Source organism: Schistocerca americana, chromosome 5 (assembly GCF_021461395.2).
Source record: "Schistocerca americana isolate TAMUIC-IGC-003095 chromosome 5, iqSchAmer2.1, whole genome shotgun sequence".
In the NCBI taxonomy this organism is placed as follows: Eukaryota; Metazoa; Arthropoda; class Insecta; order Orthoptera; family Acrididae; genus Schistocerca; species Schistocerca americana.
The window spans coordinates 467,721,525-467,740,949 of NC_060123.1; the positions used below are offsets into that span (position 1 = coordinate 467,721,525).

Consider the following 19,425-nt stretch of genomic DNA (forward strand, 5'->3'; position numbering starts at 1 on the left):
CAGTTACTTGGTACTCTATAATTTCCAGTTGTGTCGTCTAGGAACGGAGTTCTCCATATGTAACGTATATGCAACCAAATCCGCAGCACAAGCGGCTAAAACAAGGTATATGCAACAAAATATGTAACATAGCTACAGCCAATATTTCCTATGTTCGTCTGTGAAACTGGACTGAGTAAGCAACCTGAGCTATCAGTAAACGGAAACTAACCTGCATAACACTGTGTGTGTCTAACTTCAAACTAAAATTTCAGTACGCAATCTGACTCCGTATTTGAATATTAATTTACAAGTTACACAGAATCTGACTTACATGATATGTTGTGGTCTGTCAGTGTCTCCGATTTGGCCCTAAGCTTTACACTCACCTCTTTAGATGACTGCTTTTTTTGCATGTGGTCTACAGCAATGCGCAGCATGCAGCAGAAGAGGCTAAAGCTTATTGTTACTAAGAATGAATTTAATATAAAGGAGTTTACTTGGTTCCTGTTAACTACTAAATGTCTTTTCCGAAGCGATTTCATTAATTAAGTCTATTTAAAACTTCAGAATCATTATGAACAAGTATTAATAATGACAATAACAAAATGACATGTGTGTCAATATTGGCTGAGTGCTAGATTAACAAATTATTTCAGTTTCTAAAATGCATCAATATTTTGTAACCACAGCATATTATTTAGATGTGGAGAATAACTAATATTATTTGGATGATAAGGAGGTTCCTTTCACTGGCAAGCAAAACATGGGATTGTTGCTAACTCCAACTAACAATCACGAACCTAACCCTGCAATTCATTTTTCGCTATGTATGGGAATTTTACCGTAAAATTCATCTTCAAGCGTAGTTTAGCCATCCAGATCTCTCCTGGCTATATAAATGATATCATGCCTTGAGTGTGGTAAGATCTGCCATCACCGCCGTTACATGTCGTCTATCTCCGAACTCTCGACCGACACTACTACTTCAACTCTTGAAAACACACTTCGACTCACAACAATGCTTAGAGTCACGCTGCCAAGTTTCGCCCTCAGATTGTTACTATCGATATCTGAGTGCCTTGCACAACGCAAAGAATAGTATCAAGTTGGATATATGGTTTTATTCAATGGAGACTTCCGACTCTCTCCTTACAAGATGACTTTCTCCCGGGGACTAGGAGTCCCTGTGACGTCAGAAAGAGGAAATCAGCATATATTTGTACCCTACAGACTCAGCAGAGTTGTACATCTTCATTTAAAATAAATCTTTAATACAAACATTTTCACGTCTAGTCTGTATTATGGTTCGTACAGATTGGATTAATAGAAACAAATATCGACAGATGTAGCGAAGTTCGGTGGTAGAGACTGTTACAATAATGGTACGAGATGCAGTTGGTCAGTTGCAGAAGAGGCATCAAGTGTGGAGGACGACACTTCCACAGTGTAAGTATCAAAAAATGGTTCAAATGGCTCTGAGCACTATGGGACTTAACTTCTGAGGTCATCAGTCCCCTAGAACTTAGAAACTACTTAAACCTAACTAACCTAAGGACATCACACACATCCATGCCCGAGGCAGGATTCGAACCTGCGACCGTAGCGGGTCGCGCGGTTCCAGACTGTAGCGCCTAGAACCACTCGGCCTGTGCGGGCGGCTGTGTAAATTTCGTGTGTACCTAAACACTGAATATTATCAACAACTTACTTTCTTGGTAGTAATTATGGTAACTATAATTATGGTAACTCTCCCATCCAGTAGGAGCAGAGAGTAGCGAAAAAATTATTTCACAAGTTTCCCCGAAGCACGTAAAAGCTTCGCCGCCGAAATATGGTATTTCGTTAGGTACTGTTTGCTGCCTTAGGCGTACTTCACATAGAGTATTTTGTAACCAAGATGTAGAAACACCTTGTACGTAATATATATATTACTTCGATGGTGTGCATCACGGATCAGTTGTTTTCTTTACTTTTTGTTTTCATATTTTTAATTGAGAGAATATTGTATGTAACAATTGTTCACACCCTTCGTGACACCATTATCCCCGATTGATATCATATATTAGGTGTTCACCCCTACTCCATCTCTGCAGCACGCCCCCATCACCATAAACATACCATCTAACTGAACTTTAGAATGAAAAGGAATTTTCTTTATGTATATATATCAGCTTCACGCACATGCCCTATCGCTGCAAGTGCTGCGAGGTACGTCATCTACTGATGTCATATGGTCGAATTTCCAACCTATTTTTGGGATCTTACCCGATATTTGCGACTCCATGTGTCGTATATTAAATGACTTGTCTCAGCGTCATTTGTAATGCTTTGCGTTTTTCAATCCTTAATAAGGATCGTCTTATAGAGTTGGGTTGCACTGGAAAATTAGTCCCATTATCTATTGCGAAGTAAATAATGAAGCAATTCGTGATCCACTGCAATAACTACAACCACTCGGAGATACTTGTGGGCAGTATATACCTCAACTTTACTGCCACAGATGCGTATTACAAATTACAAACTGCATGTAGCTGTAACCTCCACCACACTGTGTCACGTGTTGATGCTAATATACGAAAAAAATGTATTTCTTGGTAACATACCCAACCATTATTACATCGATAGTAAATAGTGAGAGTAGTAATGATATTTTTAAAATAATATAGTTTCACAGATGAAACAGTATTGAACGATTGGATTTTCACCCCCCAGAAAATTTCATTTTAGTCTTCAGGGGGTGATTAGTCGCACGTTTGGAACCACTGCTATACGTTACGATTCAAACAAGTTATAGAAAAGTAGTCCTTGGTGAGGGGTTCATATTATGACGCAGGAATTATCATCCGACCAACCAAACACTGAAATGCAAATTTAACACGAAACGTTTATTTCCTATCATAATAATTGTAAAATAGTGAACAAGAGTAAGCTAAGAAATTCCGGTGAGTGACCAAATTGCATGAAGTTGTCACATGACTTTAAGATAATGGACAATTTCTGTAAAGAGACAGGATTTGCTGTTGAACTGTGTGCGAGAGCTGCGGCAGCTCAGAGGGGAATCGGACTGGCGTGGCGCTCAGAGAGTGACGCCGTACTGCTTCCAGGTGTCGGCGTTCTTCTTTGTGTACTCGCCCGTGGGGTCGAACTTGGCCTTCAGCTTGGTCCACTCTGCAGGGTGCTTCTCTGTGATGTGCTTCAGGCTCTTGATAGCCCTCTCCAGCTGGCTAGGCGAGCAGTCTCCACATCCCGTCGCCAATAATTTTGGCAGCCTGCCTGTAGATATGTCAAAGAAAATCATGTGAAACAGTCTCATTGCAATTTTTCCACTCACATTTAATATTCTTTTATATTTATATTCATATTGAAACACAGTATACAATCCACCATTTCATATGGTTAGCACCATGTACGGACAGTGCCTGTAGTACTGCAGGACCAAGTGTTACTTAGGACTGTAGTTGAGCTTCCTAGTATGAAAATAAACATGAAATTTGTTCTTTTATGTTTCTGCAAACCGAGACTATGAGGTTTTTCGTAAGCTATTGAGCTCTGTGATTGCCAATTACTTGTTTAATGAGGCACTCCGTTTCGGAATTCTGTCTCAATAGCTGCTGTGAGATGAGTTTGGCAAATTACACTGTGACAAAGGATAGTGCAATTAAACCATTCACCAAGAGACATGTGGCCGTTACTCACAAACGGTGATGCTGCTTCGAATGAGAAAAGATTAACAACTCACAAAATAATAGATTGCCAATTCCGTGGAATTTTGGTGGAATCCATGTAACCCATCGTATTTTTAACACTGAGCGACTGGAATGGAAACTTACCAGAGGATTTTATTCCTTCTCTTGATCTGAGCAGTATTAAAATAATGACGAGCGTTCCTTCAGACGGAAAGATAGCCACATGCCAGATACTGGTTACTGACCTACGGCGAATAAAATAGTTGTTATTGAGAAAAATAAACAACTTATCTGTCGCACAACACAATGGTCAGCGTATTGTCAGCAGCGGAGAATTAATGCGTGCGACAGGAATGCACAAGCTAGCCATGTGTGCCTTGTGAGTTGGAGTTCGGAAAAAATTGTCATGAAAGTAGATGTGCCCTTGTCAGCAGTACATTTCAACGAATTAAATATATCTAATCACAATACTCTTTTGGGATATTCCTACTTTCGTAATAATACAGACCATTTTCTTGATTTGTGTAGCCTGTTGTATAATTAGTTTATTAACGCTGATAATGTGCATGCAACAGTTGAAATGCTTTTTCTCATCACGGCGAACCAATTAAAACATTATTATTTGTGACTGCTTTTCGACTGTTTCTAGCTTGCAGTGGCAATGTGACGTTCAACTGCATGTACTACAGTGTGTCGTATTACATTATTACATCCATATCAGAGTAATCACATTGAGACTTCTATACTTCAGATCTTGGACGCTTTTTACCAGGAGCAAAAAGGGATCACACCTGTGGAGATTATCACTTTCTAAATTTTTGTAACAGATCGCACGGTTATACCAGAATACTAGGCAGCCAGAAGATAACCTTCTTTTACTTTCCTAGCTTGATTCTTAACCACATAATTTTCCTTGCTTCACTACCCTCTGTCCCTTCTTACGATCTGAAAACATCGCGGAGGCATATGATACAATTCCAGCGGCCAATGGCTCATCAGTCGCTGAAGTATGCATATTTCTTGACAGAAGAAAAACAAAACAAAACTATACAGATATAGATAACAGAAAAGTATAATGTACTAACGAAGAAAGATGGAGCGTTTAAATGGCGAAAAGTGAAACACTACCCAAGACAATGAAATTTAGTACACAGTAAGGCAAAATTTATCGTATGGGCAATACTACCACTGCTCATATGCACCGTTCCGATGTGAGCATATGTCCGGGCTACTTTTCCGCTCCCCGCCTCAAATTTCCCACGGTGCTAGCGAGGCAAGCGCGACGTGAGAAACTGTGCCTCAACCACAACGCCGCGCGACCTGGCGCAGGCGCGTGTCGCGTCCCAGTCGCGTCGCCTCGCAATTTGCGCGGTCCCATTTGCACCTGCGATATTACAAAAACGCGCGCTGCGCTGCGTCGAGCCACACGCGCTATACGCGTCTCAATTTGTGCCTAGCCTATTAGGGTTGAGCACTGACAGAAACGGCCAAGTGGAGCATGCGTTCCGCAGAAGCCGCTATCAGCTAAAGCGGGCTGGAAATAGAGTTGTCATGCTCTACAGGGGCGTACATTTAATGCCATAAGAGAGGGCAGAAATGGCGACGGCAGTTCATGATGATCAAAGTGACGGAGCCCTGCAGTGCGGTCAGAGGGGGCGGGAGGTTATTCTGTTGGGGTGAGAACTATTTGAGAATAGTGTACCTTGCGAAAAAGTTTTTGTGGCTGAAGATGGCAATAGGACATGCATTTAATGAGAAGATGTGTGGGGGCACAAATAATGGTCATCAGTTGCACTTTGAAGAATCCTCTCATGGGAGGAGCGTTGCATACCTGCCACCGAATATTAGAGATATGTTTTTCTTTATCAAAGTTGTAACGATCTGGAGGAGGGGGGGGGGGGGGTTTGAACATCCAGATAGACTTCTGAAAGAAGTATGAACTTTAGGTGATTATCTTCAGATTCATGACCTGTGTACTGGAAGTAATGTTTTTGTAAAGGCCACTTGAATTCGTCACCTGAGTGCAAACATGGGCGCCATGTGTCCAGAAAATAGTTGAGTATGATGTGAAGAAGATCATCAACCCAGGGATTGTGCAAGAGTACATCCGTATTGGCATTCATCAAAGACATATCTCACTGGTGCTCGAGCATCAGATTTTGGTATGGAGAGCCACAGTGGAGAACGTGGCGGTTAGATTTTGATAAGTCTTGGTTTCACCACAAGGAGCACATGAAGTCGATTCCCTGTAACAGAGTTTTTTTGTGTGTATAGCGATGTTCCTTTAGGTCTTGTGGAGTATGACATACACTAAATTACTTCATTATGGGAGAACACTTGACTTGAAATTCTGTCCCTGGCTAGTAAGCAAACAGAAATATTGACTCATGTTCTAACTTATTCTGAGGTAATTAGGAGCCATAGAAATGTGCGACTGGCGTAGTGCATCCACTGCGAATGCCCAGAATATAATATATATTATCTGTACAGCGGTCGATGCTCCAGTGAGCAGGTCAGTGGTGCAGTTCAACTGCTGTCTTTACGTCAGTATATTATATCTACCGCTAAGCAGTATCAGCCAGTTTTTTGTGCGTGTTGATCTATCGTGGATAGAGGTCAGTAGCCAACCAGCCGTGTATTTTCAGATATTATTTTAATTAGAAAACAAGTTTTGGCATTTCATTAACGCCATTTTCAGCACCTGTGCCCTCCATGTATACTGAATCACATACACTGATATATGCATAATTGGAACCATCAGTATCTGGAATCCGAGAATTTTTTATGTCAACTGTGCGCACCTGCAGTCAGAGAAAAGTGTGCTCAGATGTTGTCAAGTTCCACAAAAAATTCACTGCTGGTTTTGCTGACACCAGTTTAGCGTCTATCGATTTATTTGATCCTTTAACTATGGAGTGCATAGGGTATTGAGGATGGCATTAATGAGGTGCCTAAACGGTGTTCTAAATAAAATAACATCTGAAAATATAGGGCTGCTTGACAACTTTTCTTTGGTAAAAATTCTTTGCTAAATAATCGTTGTGCCCGTCTAAAAACTGAGTTCGCAGTCTATAGAAAGTCAAACATACTTTCTGCCAGTCTCTAAATTAAATGCGGGGTAGAATGCAATATTGTGCAGTTTATACAGTTTTATGAGAAAAAATTTATTCGCTATTCTTGATAATCACGAGCTTGTACCCTGTCTCTGATGACCTCTCCATTAATGATTCGTGAAACATTAATGTTTGTTTTCAAGCAGAAGGTGAAAAACGAAAGCTTCTTTGGACTCAAAGCACTACAGTTATTAAATCCTATTAAATCTCTTTTATATGGGTGGCGTTCAATAAGTAATGCAACACAGTTTCTTTCAGAAATCAATATTAGTTTTTTTTTTTTTTTTAGGGTTCCAATAGAATGTACTATTCCCCACTCGTTCCACTGTTGAACACTGTTTTCAAAATCATCTCTGTTCAATACGCCGACCATACGCCACCATACTGTGAGGCCCTTTACGCACATATCGTGCCTTTCTCCTCTACGACGTCGGAGCCAACGTCTTGCTGCGTCAATAACTTCCACATCATCCACGTACTTCTTCCCTCTGAATGCTTCCTTCATTGGTTCAAACAGGTGGAAGTCGGAAGCTGCGAGATCCTGGCTGTAGGTCGATAAGGAGGAACAGTCTAACAAAGTTTCGTGAACTTCTCTTGCCTGCGCAGCCTTGTGTTGTCATTGAAAGCGAGAAGTTCTTTGTCTTCTTTGTGGTAACGAACAGGCTGATGTCGTTTCTACAGTTTCATGAGACCGGCTGAGGGCACGGCCTTGAACGTTTTTCTTTGGAGGAGTGTTGGTGTTGGAAAACTCCATTTTTTGTTTTTTTATTTCCAGTTCGAAGTGATGAATCCATATTTCATCGCCTGCGAAGATCTTCGAGGAAAAATTGAGACGATAAGCTTTGTAATGCGCAAGCAGTTCCGCTCAGATGGTCCTTCATTGCTCTTTACAGGGTTCCGGCGGGTGGCCAGGAGCCTGAAGGTCACACACCTTTTAGTCCCCCTACAGCTGGACGAGTGTAACGGCACCACCAACAGAAACGTCCAGTTGTGTGGCGAAGAGTTTGATTCGATTTGCCGATCACCCTCAATGTGTCTGTAAGCTCGAACATAGCAGGAGTCAGCTGTGTCCGGCCGGCTGACACATGCAGATTGGACAGGTTTATACGACCTTTCGCTGATGATGAGAGACGCGCCGCCAAAGACTTACCGCGCTTTTGTTTATTACCAAGTCTCCGTTGAAATTCTGAAGGTGCCTACAAGTATTCTCGATGCTCTCGTTTTCCACAAAGAGAAAAAGAATGGATCTCTGTTACCAATGTCATTTTGAAGCCTATGTATATCACAGCGACTTATCAGAACTTTATGACACTATAGGGGCATATATAACGATGTCCCAGAACGATCTCCGGAGTTTTTAGACTGTAACTGAGCGAGAAAACAATTTGTTTCATCCCTTATTGAACGCCCTTCATATACGCTTATGGATTTCTTGATTGTGTTGTCAGGGAATATAAAGTATGCACAGAAAATATTATTAAAAAATCAGTGGTTTAAGGTCAACGCCTTTATAAAAGAAGGCAATAACTATGGAACACATTGTATGGTTTACATGACTGCCACAATATTTCAATGCTAGGGGAGGACCAGGTAACAAAAAGTTAGGTGTGGAGTTTCAGTATCCCTTTACCCTGTTCTCTTTGCATACCTTCTATATTTATACTAAATAATGTAGTAAACATTTACTCCGTTTTGATTTCGGCATTTTAAAAAATAAACAACATTTGCAATGGATCCGGTTGAAAAGATGACTCAATAGCATTACTCAGAAATCAGATGTTTTCTCGTTGTGTCCAGTATTGTGAAAGTTATCACAGGTCTTGGAAACTTGGAAGACACTTTCTGATGTGGAATTCTACAGCCGTTTCCTTATGTTCAAAGCTAATAACTCACTAATTAGCAAATATAAGAAAAGTAATAGGCTGTCAACAATGAAATTACGTTCCAACATCTTTCCACAAATAGCTAGAGACAGCGTAAGACTTTATCAGTCTGTTTACTGTTGTAAGCAAGGGTAATGCTATCAAGCAGAAAACATTGAGCACAATACAAGAAACATAGAAATTATAATTAAATAGAGGAACCGCTTTACGGAACAACAAAATACAGGGAGATTCAAATAAAACAATATTGCGCACGCCGTTCACCCATCTCGTAAATTATGCATTATAAATGTGTCCCTTCTAAACGAAAAGAACATTGTGAAAACAATAGACGAGAGGTAGGTACTTTGACAAAAAAGATCAGTAAATCAGAAACGTCGAAATAAGATGTCAGACAAATAGGACAGGAAGTAGCATAAAGTGGAACTACCTATTGTAGACGAAACTTGCTCACGTATGTTGCTGCCCATTACCTGCATACAGAAAATAGACCTATATTGAAATATAAAAGGTATTATCGTAGAAAATAGTAGAAACATATAAAGGAAGATCTCCAAGAGCAACCAACATACGAACACAGAAGAAGGTGTCCAGAAAGTGTTCAACATTGGGCGTTTGCACTGGCGTAGAAAGAAGCTGATATTATTCTGGTCAATGACATTGAAGAGTTGGACCGACTAATTTGAATAACACACGATAACCACTTCGTTACTGGAGCATATTTACTGAATGACCTCTCAAAAGGTTCCTTGCAATCTGTTTTCCTAATATTAGAGTTTATCTGCCTGGGTTCGGTTACGACAGCATGTCTAAGATTATTATATCATGACGATGATCTGTCTTCGTGTCGCAGTTATCTGACTTAAGAATGAAGTTTTTAGCTCTCGCTTAGTTGATGTACAAAATTCAAAAGTCTAAAATATATCTGGGATAATAGTATCACTTGCTTCAAGCACCTTGACGTTACTAAGAAATTGTCGGGAAATAATGACTTGCTAACTACAGTAATGGAGGAATTACTGCAATTACTGATAAACGTTAAAGACGTTGTTATCACTAACGATAACCTCAACACGATGGTAGCTCTAAACATCACTACATGTCTGTACAGATTTATACCCAACGAACGTTGCGAAGGGTGCTGTGCAAACAATGAATTAAAGCCCAATATTTTTCTAAATAAGAGTCGTTAGAATTAAATGCTGGATAGGGCCGCCCTGATCTATCTCAGCACATACAAGCCAGAACTACGTCCGTCATTTATGCCCAGACAAGAACGACCTTCAGTTAAATTCGTTCACCTGGGTATAGTAGTCATGCGATGTGAAGAAAGAGACTTCATGACGAAGAGGAGCTGGTGGACGTTGAAGCTCCAGGAAGAGCGCGGTGACAGCTGTGTTTCGAAGTAGACTTTCCCAAAAAGTCAGTTTTCGTTTTTCGCTTATTGCCCGAAACATAATCTTAAATTGTTCCATTTAATACTCATTTTGTGTACTCTGTACAAAAATGTTAAAATCAGGTAAATGGTAGGAAGAAGTGTCAATGACACGACAAGTATTAAACCAAGGCTTTTGTCTAAAGCTTTGCCAATGGAGAAATTAAGGGACGCATAGAATGCTGGTTGTCTTCTTCTAATCGACGAATTATTGTTGCTTCAGTTTGGAACTGGCCAACAACTTTGCCATTAGGGTGGTCGTACGATTAAATAAATTAGAGTCGCAGGTAAATTAACAATATTATACTACTTAAGTATAGGATCAACAGCTGGATCTTAAAACGATGCAGTAATACTTACTACTGACCAACAGGAAGTGCCATAATTACTTTCATCGGAATTGTGCCTTTAAAGTATACGTAGGGCATTGATATTGTACGAAACGTCGTCGTACAAGACTATCCAAGAGGAAAGGAAACATCTGTACACTGACATGTATGAAAAGAATCGTTCACTTAGGCACAAACAACTTGACACGGCGAAGCGAAGGAGATTATTGCAAAGCTGGTGGAAACTCGGTTCGCCGAGAGAAGACGCAAAGATGATCCTCTTTTACATAGAAGCGATGATCGTGCGAAAATTTCAAGAGAAAGTCAAAAAGAGTTTGCAAGAGGTGGAAATTGGAGAGGTATCACATATTTGGCAGGAAACTAGTTCATACAGCACTGTGGATTATATGGGGGTGCTAACAAAATACAGTATATAAACCAGGGAAGTAGAAAATGATGTGGTTATCCTAACTGTCACTGATTCTTTCTTTAGATTAAAGCAAAAGGCGAATTGTAGGCCCTATGAAACATTACCTTAACTGCTAAGAGTATTTTTAGCAGGAGATGAAATTTTCAATATGTTAGAACACTTAAATGCTATATGTTAGTGTAACATTGTTGTGACCAGGACAAAATAATACGTCTTCTTGGCGCCACGTGATTTGTCTGTTGTAAACCTGTTATTGCTCGTAGTGGAACACAATACCACCTGACTCTAATCAGGCATCTGACAATGAATAAAAAACGGAGTCTCCTGAAGAGGTACCATAAAACCTGTTAAGGAAACGGAACAGAATTTTTAGCTATTAATATCCCGCATGATTAAGTGATTTAGCATATCAGAGTGCTACACCATTTTCCATGAGCGTATTATTTAATCGAACATCTGTAGCTTCCAGGAAAACAGGAAGAGAGGTTTGACAATGGTGAACAGTGTAAGAAAGAAGCGAGAAAGGCACAATACAGAATGAAGTTTAACAACCGCACTTACTTTTGATCTCCTTGCCCTCGGTGGTGCACTTCCCATCATCTGCATCGAGCATGCACTGGATGTAGGATTTCAAGAGGCGGTCGTTGTTGAGGATCTCGTCCACGTTGAAGTTGTCGAGCTTGTCTTGCGGCGCGGCTTTCGCCGAAATGGTAACAGCAGCCACGAGGCAGCAGTAGAAGATCATGTTTCTTGCCATGACTACCGGGGCGCTTCGCACAGACTGTGATGTGCGATATCTGGTGAGCTCCTCTTATACCGCCGCTCTGACGAATGAATGCATGAAGGCGTAACGAGGTATCGAGGTGGGGCGCCTTGGGGAAGAACTAGCGCTCGCACCTACGATAAAGTGAAATCTGCGTGGGTGTTTCTCAACTCCCGAGACCTTGAATAGGTAGTTGTCACTGTATTAACCCACGAGCATCCTGCGGTATGGGAACCAGCAGAATAATCGACACTATTAATGAGCAGTACATGTAGTGTGGTGCGGTTTTCTTAAATATGCGGAGCACTTTGCAGTTACTTTTCATCACAGAGAAAAAGCACCAACGACAGTGCCATTATCTTCCACAATTACATTAATGTTATTATATCAGAGTTAACGGACAACGTCCAATGTGAAAGTAGCCATAGCTGAATCGTGTTCAGCAAATTTCATCTCCATGGAAGGTGAGATGTCGAACTCTATGCGAAAAGATCAATAAATTGATCTCTATTAACAGCAGGAAAATTGCGTGCAGGAATAACTTCCAGGACAATATACGTGTTAATACGATGAAACATGATTGGCCAGATTTGTGTAAAATCTCCAAACACCGCAATAAACAAACGTTTTCGGGGTATACTTTGTAGAGCAAAGAGATATATACTAATACCTGTTCTAGACTCAGCATCACTATGTACAAACAAAGATTGATGTAAGCGCGAGGAACTGTTTGTAATCGACATGTTTTTTGTCAAGAGCGACAGAAATTTTCCTTTTTACTTAAGTGTACAGCAACAAAGATTTTGTATTTTTAGTACTGTTTGATAAAGCAAAATAAATATGTGTAAATTTTAGTGAAAAGTAAAGCAATTATTTTATGCCTTGTTAGAGTGTGTTATGACTCACCAACTAATTTATGTCCTAATTTCTCTTATTTTGTTACGGGGCCGTTGAAGAACGTGGATGAGAAAGGAGTTAGAGATTATAGCACCTTCTTCGATGAAACTTGTCTGAAATTAGAAACTTGATTCTGAAAATTACAAGGTATCTTTATCGGTTTTTATATATTTTTAGGCGCAATCGTTTCCGCTAAATAAAGTTATCACTAAGAAAGCATCTCGTGATATTTTCTTCAGTAATTTGTGGTGTTACGGGAAACGTTCATTGTGTGGAGATCTGTGACAAATATATTGTGCAAAGCAATCATTTCATATTGTTACATTCGCCCGTAGTGCATTATCGAACCATCCAGGTAGGTTCCATCATAACATGTGCTCACTGACCACATGCTTGATGAGTGGCTCAATGCAGGATACTATTTGTTTACGACTATCCAGTACTACAAATGTTCGTAGCTGGTCACCATTTAAATATAAAACCAATTTCTGTAGTTTTATTGTATTATAATAAGTAGCTGCGCATTGCCATCCAATACGCTAGTAGTTAAATTGAGATCTGTTATTATAATTGCCATAAATTATCACAGTGTATCCAGGTTGCATTTTTCTCCATGTAAGTCATATAATTCAGTCAGAAGACAGATTCTGCAAAACTAAATTACTTTGTGTATGTTTCTTGGAAACTCAAAATTATTTTCTCGCCATTTATTTTGAGCAAATGGAGCTTCCGAAGGTCTGTTAATTATGATAGACGCCACTTGCTTGTGTGTCAGTGTCACTCTGTCCACTAAACATGTGGAGTAATACCCGAAAACTTGTAGGACTCCCTAGAAATGCCGTAGAAAGACAGGAACCCACGCCCCACATCCCACATTGAAAGTGTATGGTCAATAGTTTGAACGCCTTGATAGCGTGTTCAGTGTCCGTTGTCGACATAGGAAGGGTGTGGTTTCTGTAAATCATTTAGAGTGACAAAAGATTAAATTAATACTATAGTCTCTATACTGAGCGAGTGTGTTGCACTATGCAATGTAGAAGTCAGTCAAGCAGCGATACTGAAAAACTCGGTTGTTTTTTTTTATCTTCCAATATCTTCATTTGCTTATTTATTTATTGTTTCTTCATGCCTTCTGTCTCTATTTATATAATAAGTCATGTTTATAAACTTTTCCCTCGTAGTTCTTTCGAAGTTATTTTTCAGCTTAGTGACTGAAATAATATTTTTACTATAGCAGTAATAATAATGAAGCAATAGTAAAAAAGGAAATATGTATAAACTGACAGGAATAATCGCAACACGATAAAGTAATTAATGTTAAGTTATGAAATATCTGAAATAGTTTTGTCTAGGTATGTGTATAACTTAGAAAGATCACAGGTTAATATAAACTCGAGATACACCAAAGCAACTGTGAGATATTGGTACAGGTGTAACCATCAGATTTTGAAGACAAGCATGCAAATGCGCTTGCATTATGTTGTGCAGGTCGCAGATGTCAATTTGTCGAATGGAGTTCGTGACTATGACACTTGCTCTGTCAATACAGGGACGGTTAATGCTGATTGTTGATGAAGCTGGAGTTGTTGTCCGATTACGACCCGCATGTGATCGACTGATCTGGTGAATCAGATGGCCAAGACAACATGTCGAAACTCGGTAGAGTATGTTGGGTTACAATAGCGGTATGTGGACGAGCGTAATCCTGTCGGAAACACCCTCGTGAAATTCTGTTGATGAATGGCAGCACAACAGGTCAAATCACCAGACTGATCTGCTAATATGCAGATCCGTCGGATAGCAATGAGAGTGATCCTGCAGTCATACAAAATAGCTCCCCATACCATTACTGAAGCTGTCTAGTACGTAGACAGGTGGGCTACAGGCCGTCAATTGGTGTCGTTGAAACAAATTCACGACCATCACTGGCGCTGAGTTAAAACGCTTTTCAGCAGAGAACACAACAGACCTCAAGCCTGGCCTCATTGAGCTTTCGCTAACGCCGCTGAAATCGCAAATAGTGATGGTTTGGGACCAGTGGTATGCACATTGCAGGGCATATGGCCCACAGCTGTCCACGCAGTAACCAGTTTGTAACAATTCGTTATGTCACAGTGGTGTGCCAGAGCCATACGTCGAACACGATCGTTTGCATTCTGGAATCCTGTCTTCTTGCAGCTGTACATTCTCGTCACCACTGCTGCACCAGCATTCAGGTACAGTGGCCACATTCCCTCCATGTGTATTGCAGAAGCTTTTCGTAGCTCTATTAAAAGGACTTTCTCAAAGTCAGCGAGATCTTGATAATGTTGTCCTTTTCGCTTAATGGCATACTAGACTGACATGAAGTCACCAAGCCCAATCTCAAAAATAACAAACACCGACCACTTTTTTTTCCTTTATTGGATTTAGATTCTCCCCCAGAGGGGGGAAGGGGATGTGGCAGTTGCACAATACGCCACTCTGCAGCCTACAGAAAAGTTAACAAAATAGAACGAGGAGATATGAGAACAATAAAAGCTGATGGTAAGATGGTGACTGTTAAAAACTGGAGAAAAAGATGCAAAGACAATATAAAAACAAACGGTCAGTGATGTTGATTGAAACACATAGTAAATAGACAGGTACAATTAAAAAACACAGCGACTGTCTGGTTTCTGTTCACATGAGATAAAAACGCAACTAGTGACAATATGGTGGCTGACAGGGGACGCACAACGCTGAAGACTCACTTAAAACAGCACTACAGAGGTGACACAGAGGCAGATGGGGGGGGGGGGGGGTGAACGACCCAGACCGATGAGAAGGGAAATGGGGGAGGAGAAGAAAGGAGAAAGGGGGGAAGCCGATGGAGGGAGGGGACATAGAAAAAGGGGGCAGGGTGGGTGGATGCAAGAAGGAGTGGGAAAGGCAGTGGGTCGGAGAGCAAAAGCACTTGGGGGAGAGAAGGGAGGCAGAGACAGGGTAGATGTTGGGAAAACGTGATGGATGGGGGGAGGTAGCCTGGGAAAAGAACAGAGGAAGGGAGGAGGATCAGAGTTGATAGGAGGGGTAAATGGAGGAAGAGAGGGCACCATCTGGGAGGGGGACTCGATGGAAACCACATTGGGAAAGGGAATGAAATGTGTAGAGGTGGAGGGGGGGGGGGGGAAACGAAGGCATGGCAGAGGGCGATGATTGGGGAGGAGAGGAGCAACCAGGGAATGCCCACAATCGTTGTAGCGTATATTTAGAGCCAACCTAATCTGCATCCTCAAACTTGTGCAACTGGCGCGATATCTGAATAAACATCATCTTTTAGATGTAGAAACAAACGTAACAACTGTTTTTTCTGTCACACTATCATATTTCTCTTGTGATATATATACTGCCATAAATGAATTAGCACACTTGGAAAGACGACTTTGATTCAGATCTGATGGCGGCGTTTGCTAACTGGGGAGTAGTAGATGTACTGATAATGCTCCCAACGTCTCCTGGCAACAGAGAGCTCATTGGCATAGCTACTAGAGCGCCACCTGTGGCTACACTTCAATATGGAATACTCACAGCCAGAAGGCTCAATGTGCTGAAAACTTGTGAATCAAACATGTCACCATGCCAAACAGACGTACTAATGCTTCCTACAGCCTAAGGGGCGAGTTTAGTAGTTGTTATATTGTGGCCTTGAGAGTGGTGGAGCGGTTCTTTCAGAGAATTGCCGCACAAGTTTAACATACTTCGTCAATGTAGTACCGATCTGGAATCAATGGTCACATGAACATTCTTACACTCCCAGACGAGGTTCTGGACGTCCACAGAGCACAGAAACCAGCCATAATTGTTATACTGTAAGGGGTGCAGGGAGAGATCTTACATCTACCACAGCACACATGATAGAGCTTCTGAGCCCAGAAGTGTCAACACGATCTGCTGTGAACTGTCTACTAGGAGTGAGGCTACAGGCACCCACACCTCTAAACCGTCTTCTACTCACGCCACCGGATCGACATCCGTGGGTAGGCTGGTGCCATCAGAGCATTACTTGGAAGACAGAATGGCACGCCATCATCTTCGGCAGTGAAAGCTTATTCTGCCTGCATGCAAGTGATGGTCGTTTGCACATATGTTATAGACATGTTGAGCGTTGTTTCACGTAGTGCAATCGTCCGAGACACACTGCCCCCCCGTCCCCGAGACCTTATGGTCTGAATGTGATAAGCTGCAGCTCTTGTTCGCTTTCGTTGGAGGACACTAAAGAGTACACAGAACGGGCAAAATGTTTCCAGAATGATATTTTCACCGTACAGCTGAGTGTGCTTGGTAGAACACTTGCCCGCAAAAGGCAAAGGTCCCGAGTTCGAGTCTCGGTCCGGCACACAGTTTTAATCTGCCAGGAAGTTTCTTATCAGCACACACTCCGCTGCAGAGTGAAAATCGCATTGTGAAAACATCCCCCAGGCTGTGGCTAAGCCATGTCTCCGCAATATCCTTTCTTTCTGGAGTGCTAGTTCTGCATGGTTCGCAGGAGAGCTTCTGTAAAGTTTGGAAGGTAGGAGGCGAGGTAATGGCAGAAGTAAAGCAGTGAGGACGGGGCGTGAGTCGTGCTTGGGTAGCTCAGTTGGTAGAGCACTTGCCCACGAAAGGAAAAAGTCCCGGGTTTGAGTCTCGGTCCGGCACACAGTTTTAATCTGCCAGGAAGCTTCGTGCAAAATGTTGTTAGACTCGTTCCTTTGACTTGCAACATTAAGGTGATGTGTTGTTCCAACAGTATAATGACCTCCCAGACACTATCCATTAAACTGTGCGAGGCATGAAGCAATTTCCTTGGGCAGTACGATCCCTGGACCTGTCCCTAATCGAACACATGTGGCATATGATGGGACGAGAAGCAACTCGTCAACCGACAAATCTTACAGAACTACTGACACTGAGAAGATTAATTTCCAGATGGCAGTAGGAATAGGAGGGAGGTGTATATTTTAGGTGATTTTGAAAGATGAAGATGCTCTCATGGTTGTAGGCTATTTTGGTGAGGGTACTGTCAGTGATAACAGAAATACACTGCTAAAAATGTGAATGTAGTACAGTCTTAATATAGGAAACAGTTTTTTTAAACACAAAGAGATCGATAAATATACCTCAACACAGCCTTTAAGTAAATTAAATCTATAGTATTTAAGATGTAGGGAAAGAAAGTCATTATGCAAAGGGGCAGAGTTTACAGAGGACCAGAATGTGCATTTGACAATATCCTTACACTTTGGTTCCCCTTTAAGAAAAAGGAGCAGGTGGCAGTACAACTGTAATGGTAATGGACTAACACTTTACCAACTACGGTATAAGGTATAAGGTGATGATACATGTACGTGCTTAAGACTTAATGGAGAGCAAGGAAAGCAGTAATTAGAGCAAAAAACTCAATCTGAAATGTGAATAAATTGATAACAACATAGGGAGTTCAAAGTCCAAAGAATCATGGAAGTTGATAAAACAGCTAGAGCAACAGAAAGAAATAGTGTAAACTTAAATCTCATAAGCCTAGATACAAGGAAGGCGTACTATAAAGAACTACTGGAAGACAATGCATTCCAAATTTCAACATATTCACGATTGCAGGAAAGGAACATGACACAAAAATCCAAGAGATAACAACAACGACAATAGAACATGCATTAAAGCAATTCAGAAACTGCAAGGCATCAGGACCTGGAGGTGGCTATATGGAATTGTCGAAGGTCGGCCATACGTGATATTTGAACGTCTTGGAAAGCTAAGTGGTGAGGAAATATGTTACGAGTTTAAAGAATGGTTCATCGCAAATATATTTGAAAATTGAAGCAATAATGCCCACGCAAATTATAGAGGCATCAAAATTCTCAGCTGTATATCAATATTGTTTGGTAAGATATTTAAAACGAGAACTGAGCGAGAAATTAAGGAAGTAGATGAGCTGAGTGGCTTTCGGGCAGGAACGCCTTGTCTCGACAATATCTTTGTCATGAGACAGATGATGACAAGAGACAGAGACATAATTTGGAGGCAAACATGGTTTGCATTGAGCTGTGGAAGGCCTACCGCAATGCACCACTGTGTAGGATGTGGGAAGCAATGAACAGAAGATCTGCATTCAGTTAATACTTGAATTGTTAAAATAGGGAAGTTAGTATAACAGAAATTCGATGTTAGTAAAGGACTGAGACAAAGATGCTGTTTAGCGCCTACCGTCTTTAAAATACGAGAGCCACTCTGAAAGTAAATTCCGATCGCTCGCTTTGAAAATCCGATGAGCTTTGCATGGATGAGTTGGGTATCGTCCCTACATTGCCTGTCGATTGCGTCAAGTTGTTCTTTTCAGTTCTGACTGCACAATAAGCACATCACGGAAATAGCGTCTCCCGCCAAGTATCAGTGCCAGGTGACAGATTTCGCCTGATATCATGCTGCTCACATAACATTCCCGTCATGCAGCTCCTTATTCATTACAGCTCTCCGCCACACTTTGCAGGGCAATGAAGATGCTACTGGAGCGTTTCCGATTGAGAGTGTTTGCTCACACACAATACAACTCGTAACTGGCTGGAGTTTCATCTCTGCTCACATGAAATACCGGATTTGAAGACAGTATTTTGGTACAGTCAACCAGCTATGGACCTGCTTAGAGTATTGGCAGAAAACACAGGCAGCTGACTTCAATGACGAGAGTATTGGAAAGTTGCCACAAATATCTAAGTCGGAGCGGCGACTATGTAGAGAATTAAATGGAATGTGTGGCTAACTGTTGCGAATAAAGCATTTTCGATTTTCACAGTTGTTTCCATTTCGCGACCGATCGGAACTTATTTCCGAAAATAGCACACTTATTTTTGAACGAAGCACAGAAAAATTGGAAAAGATAGTGTAAAAAAATAGGAATTATATTTAATGA

The 19,425-nt window shown here is 41.1% G+C and overlaps 1 protein-coding gene across 1 annotated transcript; it reads right to left on the reverse strand.

Moving 5' to 3' along the window:
- Nucleotides 1-2,846: 2,846 nt before the first annotated feature.
- On the reverse strand, nt 2,847-11,652 carry LOC124615975 (ejaculatory bulb-specific protein 3-like). The gene is made up of 2 exons (XM_047144176.1): nt 11,420-11,652; nt 2,847-3,255 (listed from the first exon to the last, which is right to left on the reverse strand). The coding sequence occupies exons 1-2, from the start codon at nt 11,613-11,615 to the stop codon at nt 3,059-3,061; spliced, it is 393 nt and encodes a 130-aa protein (XP_047000132.1). The 5' UTR covers nt 11,616-11,652; the 3' UTR covers nt 2,847-3,058.
- Nucleotides 11,653-19,425: the final 7,773 nt, after the last annotated feature.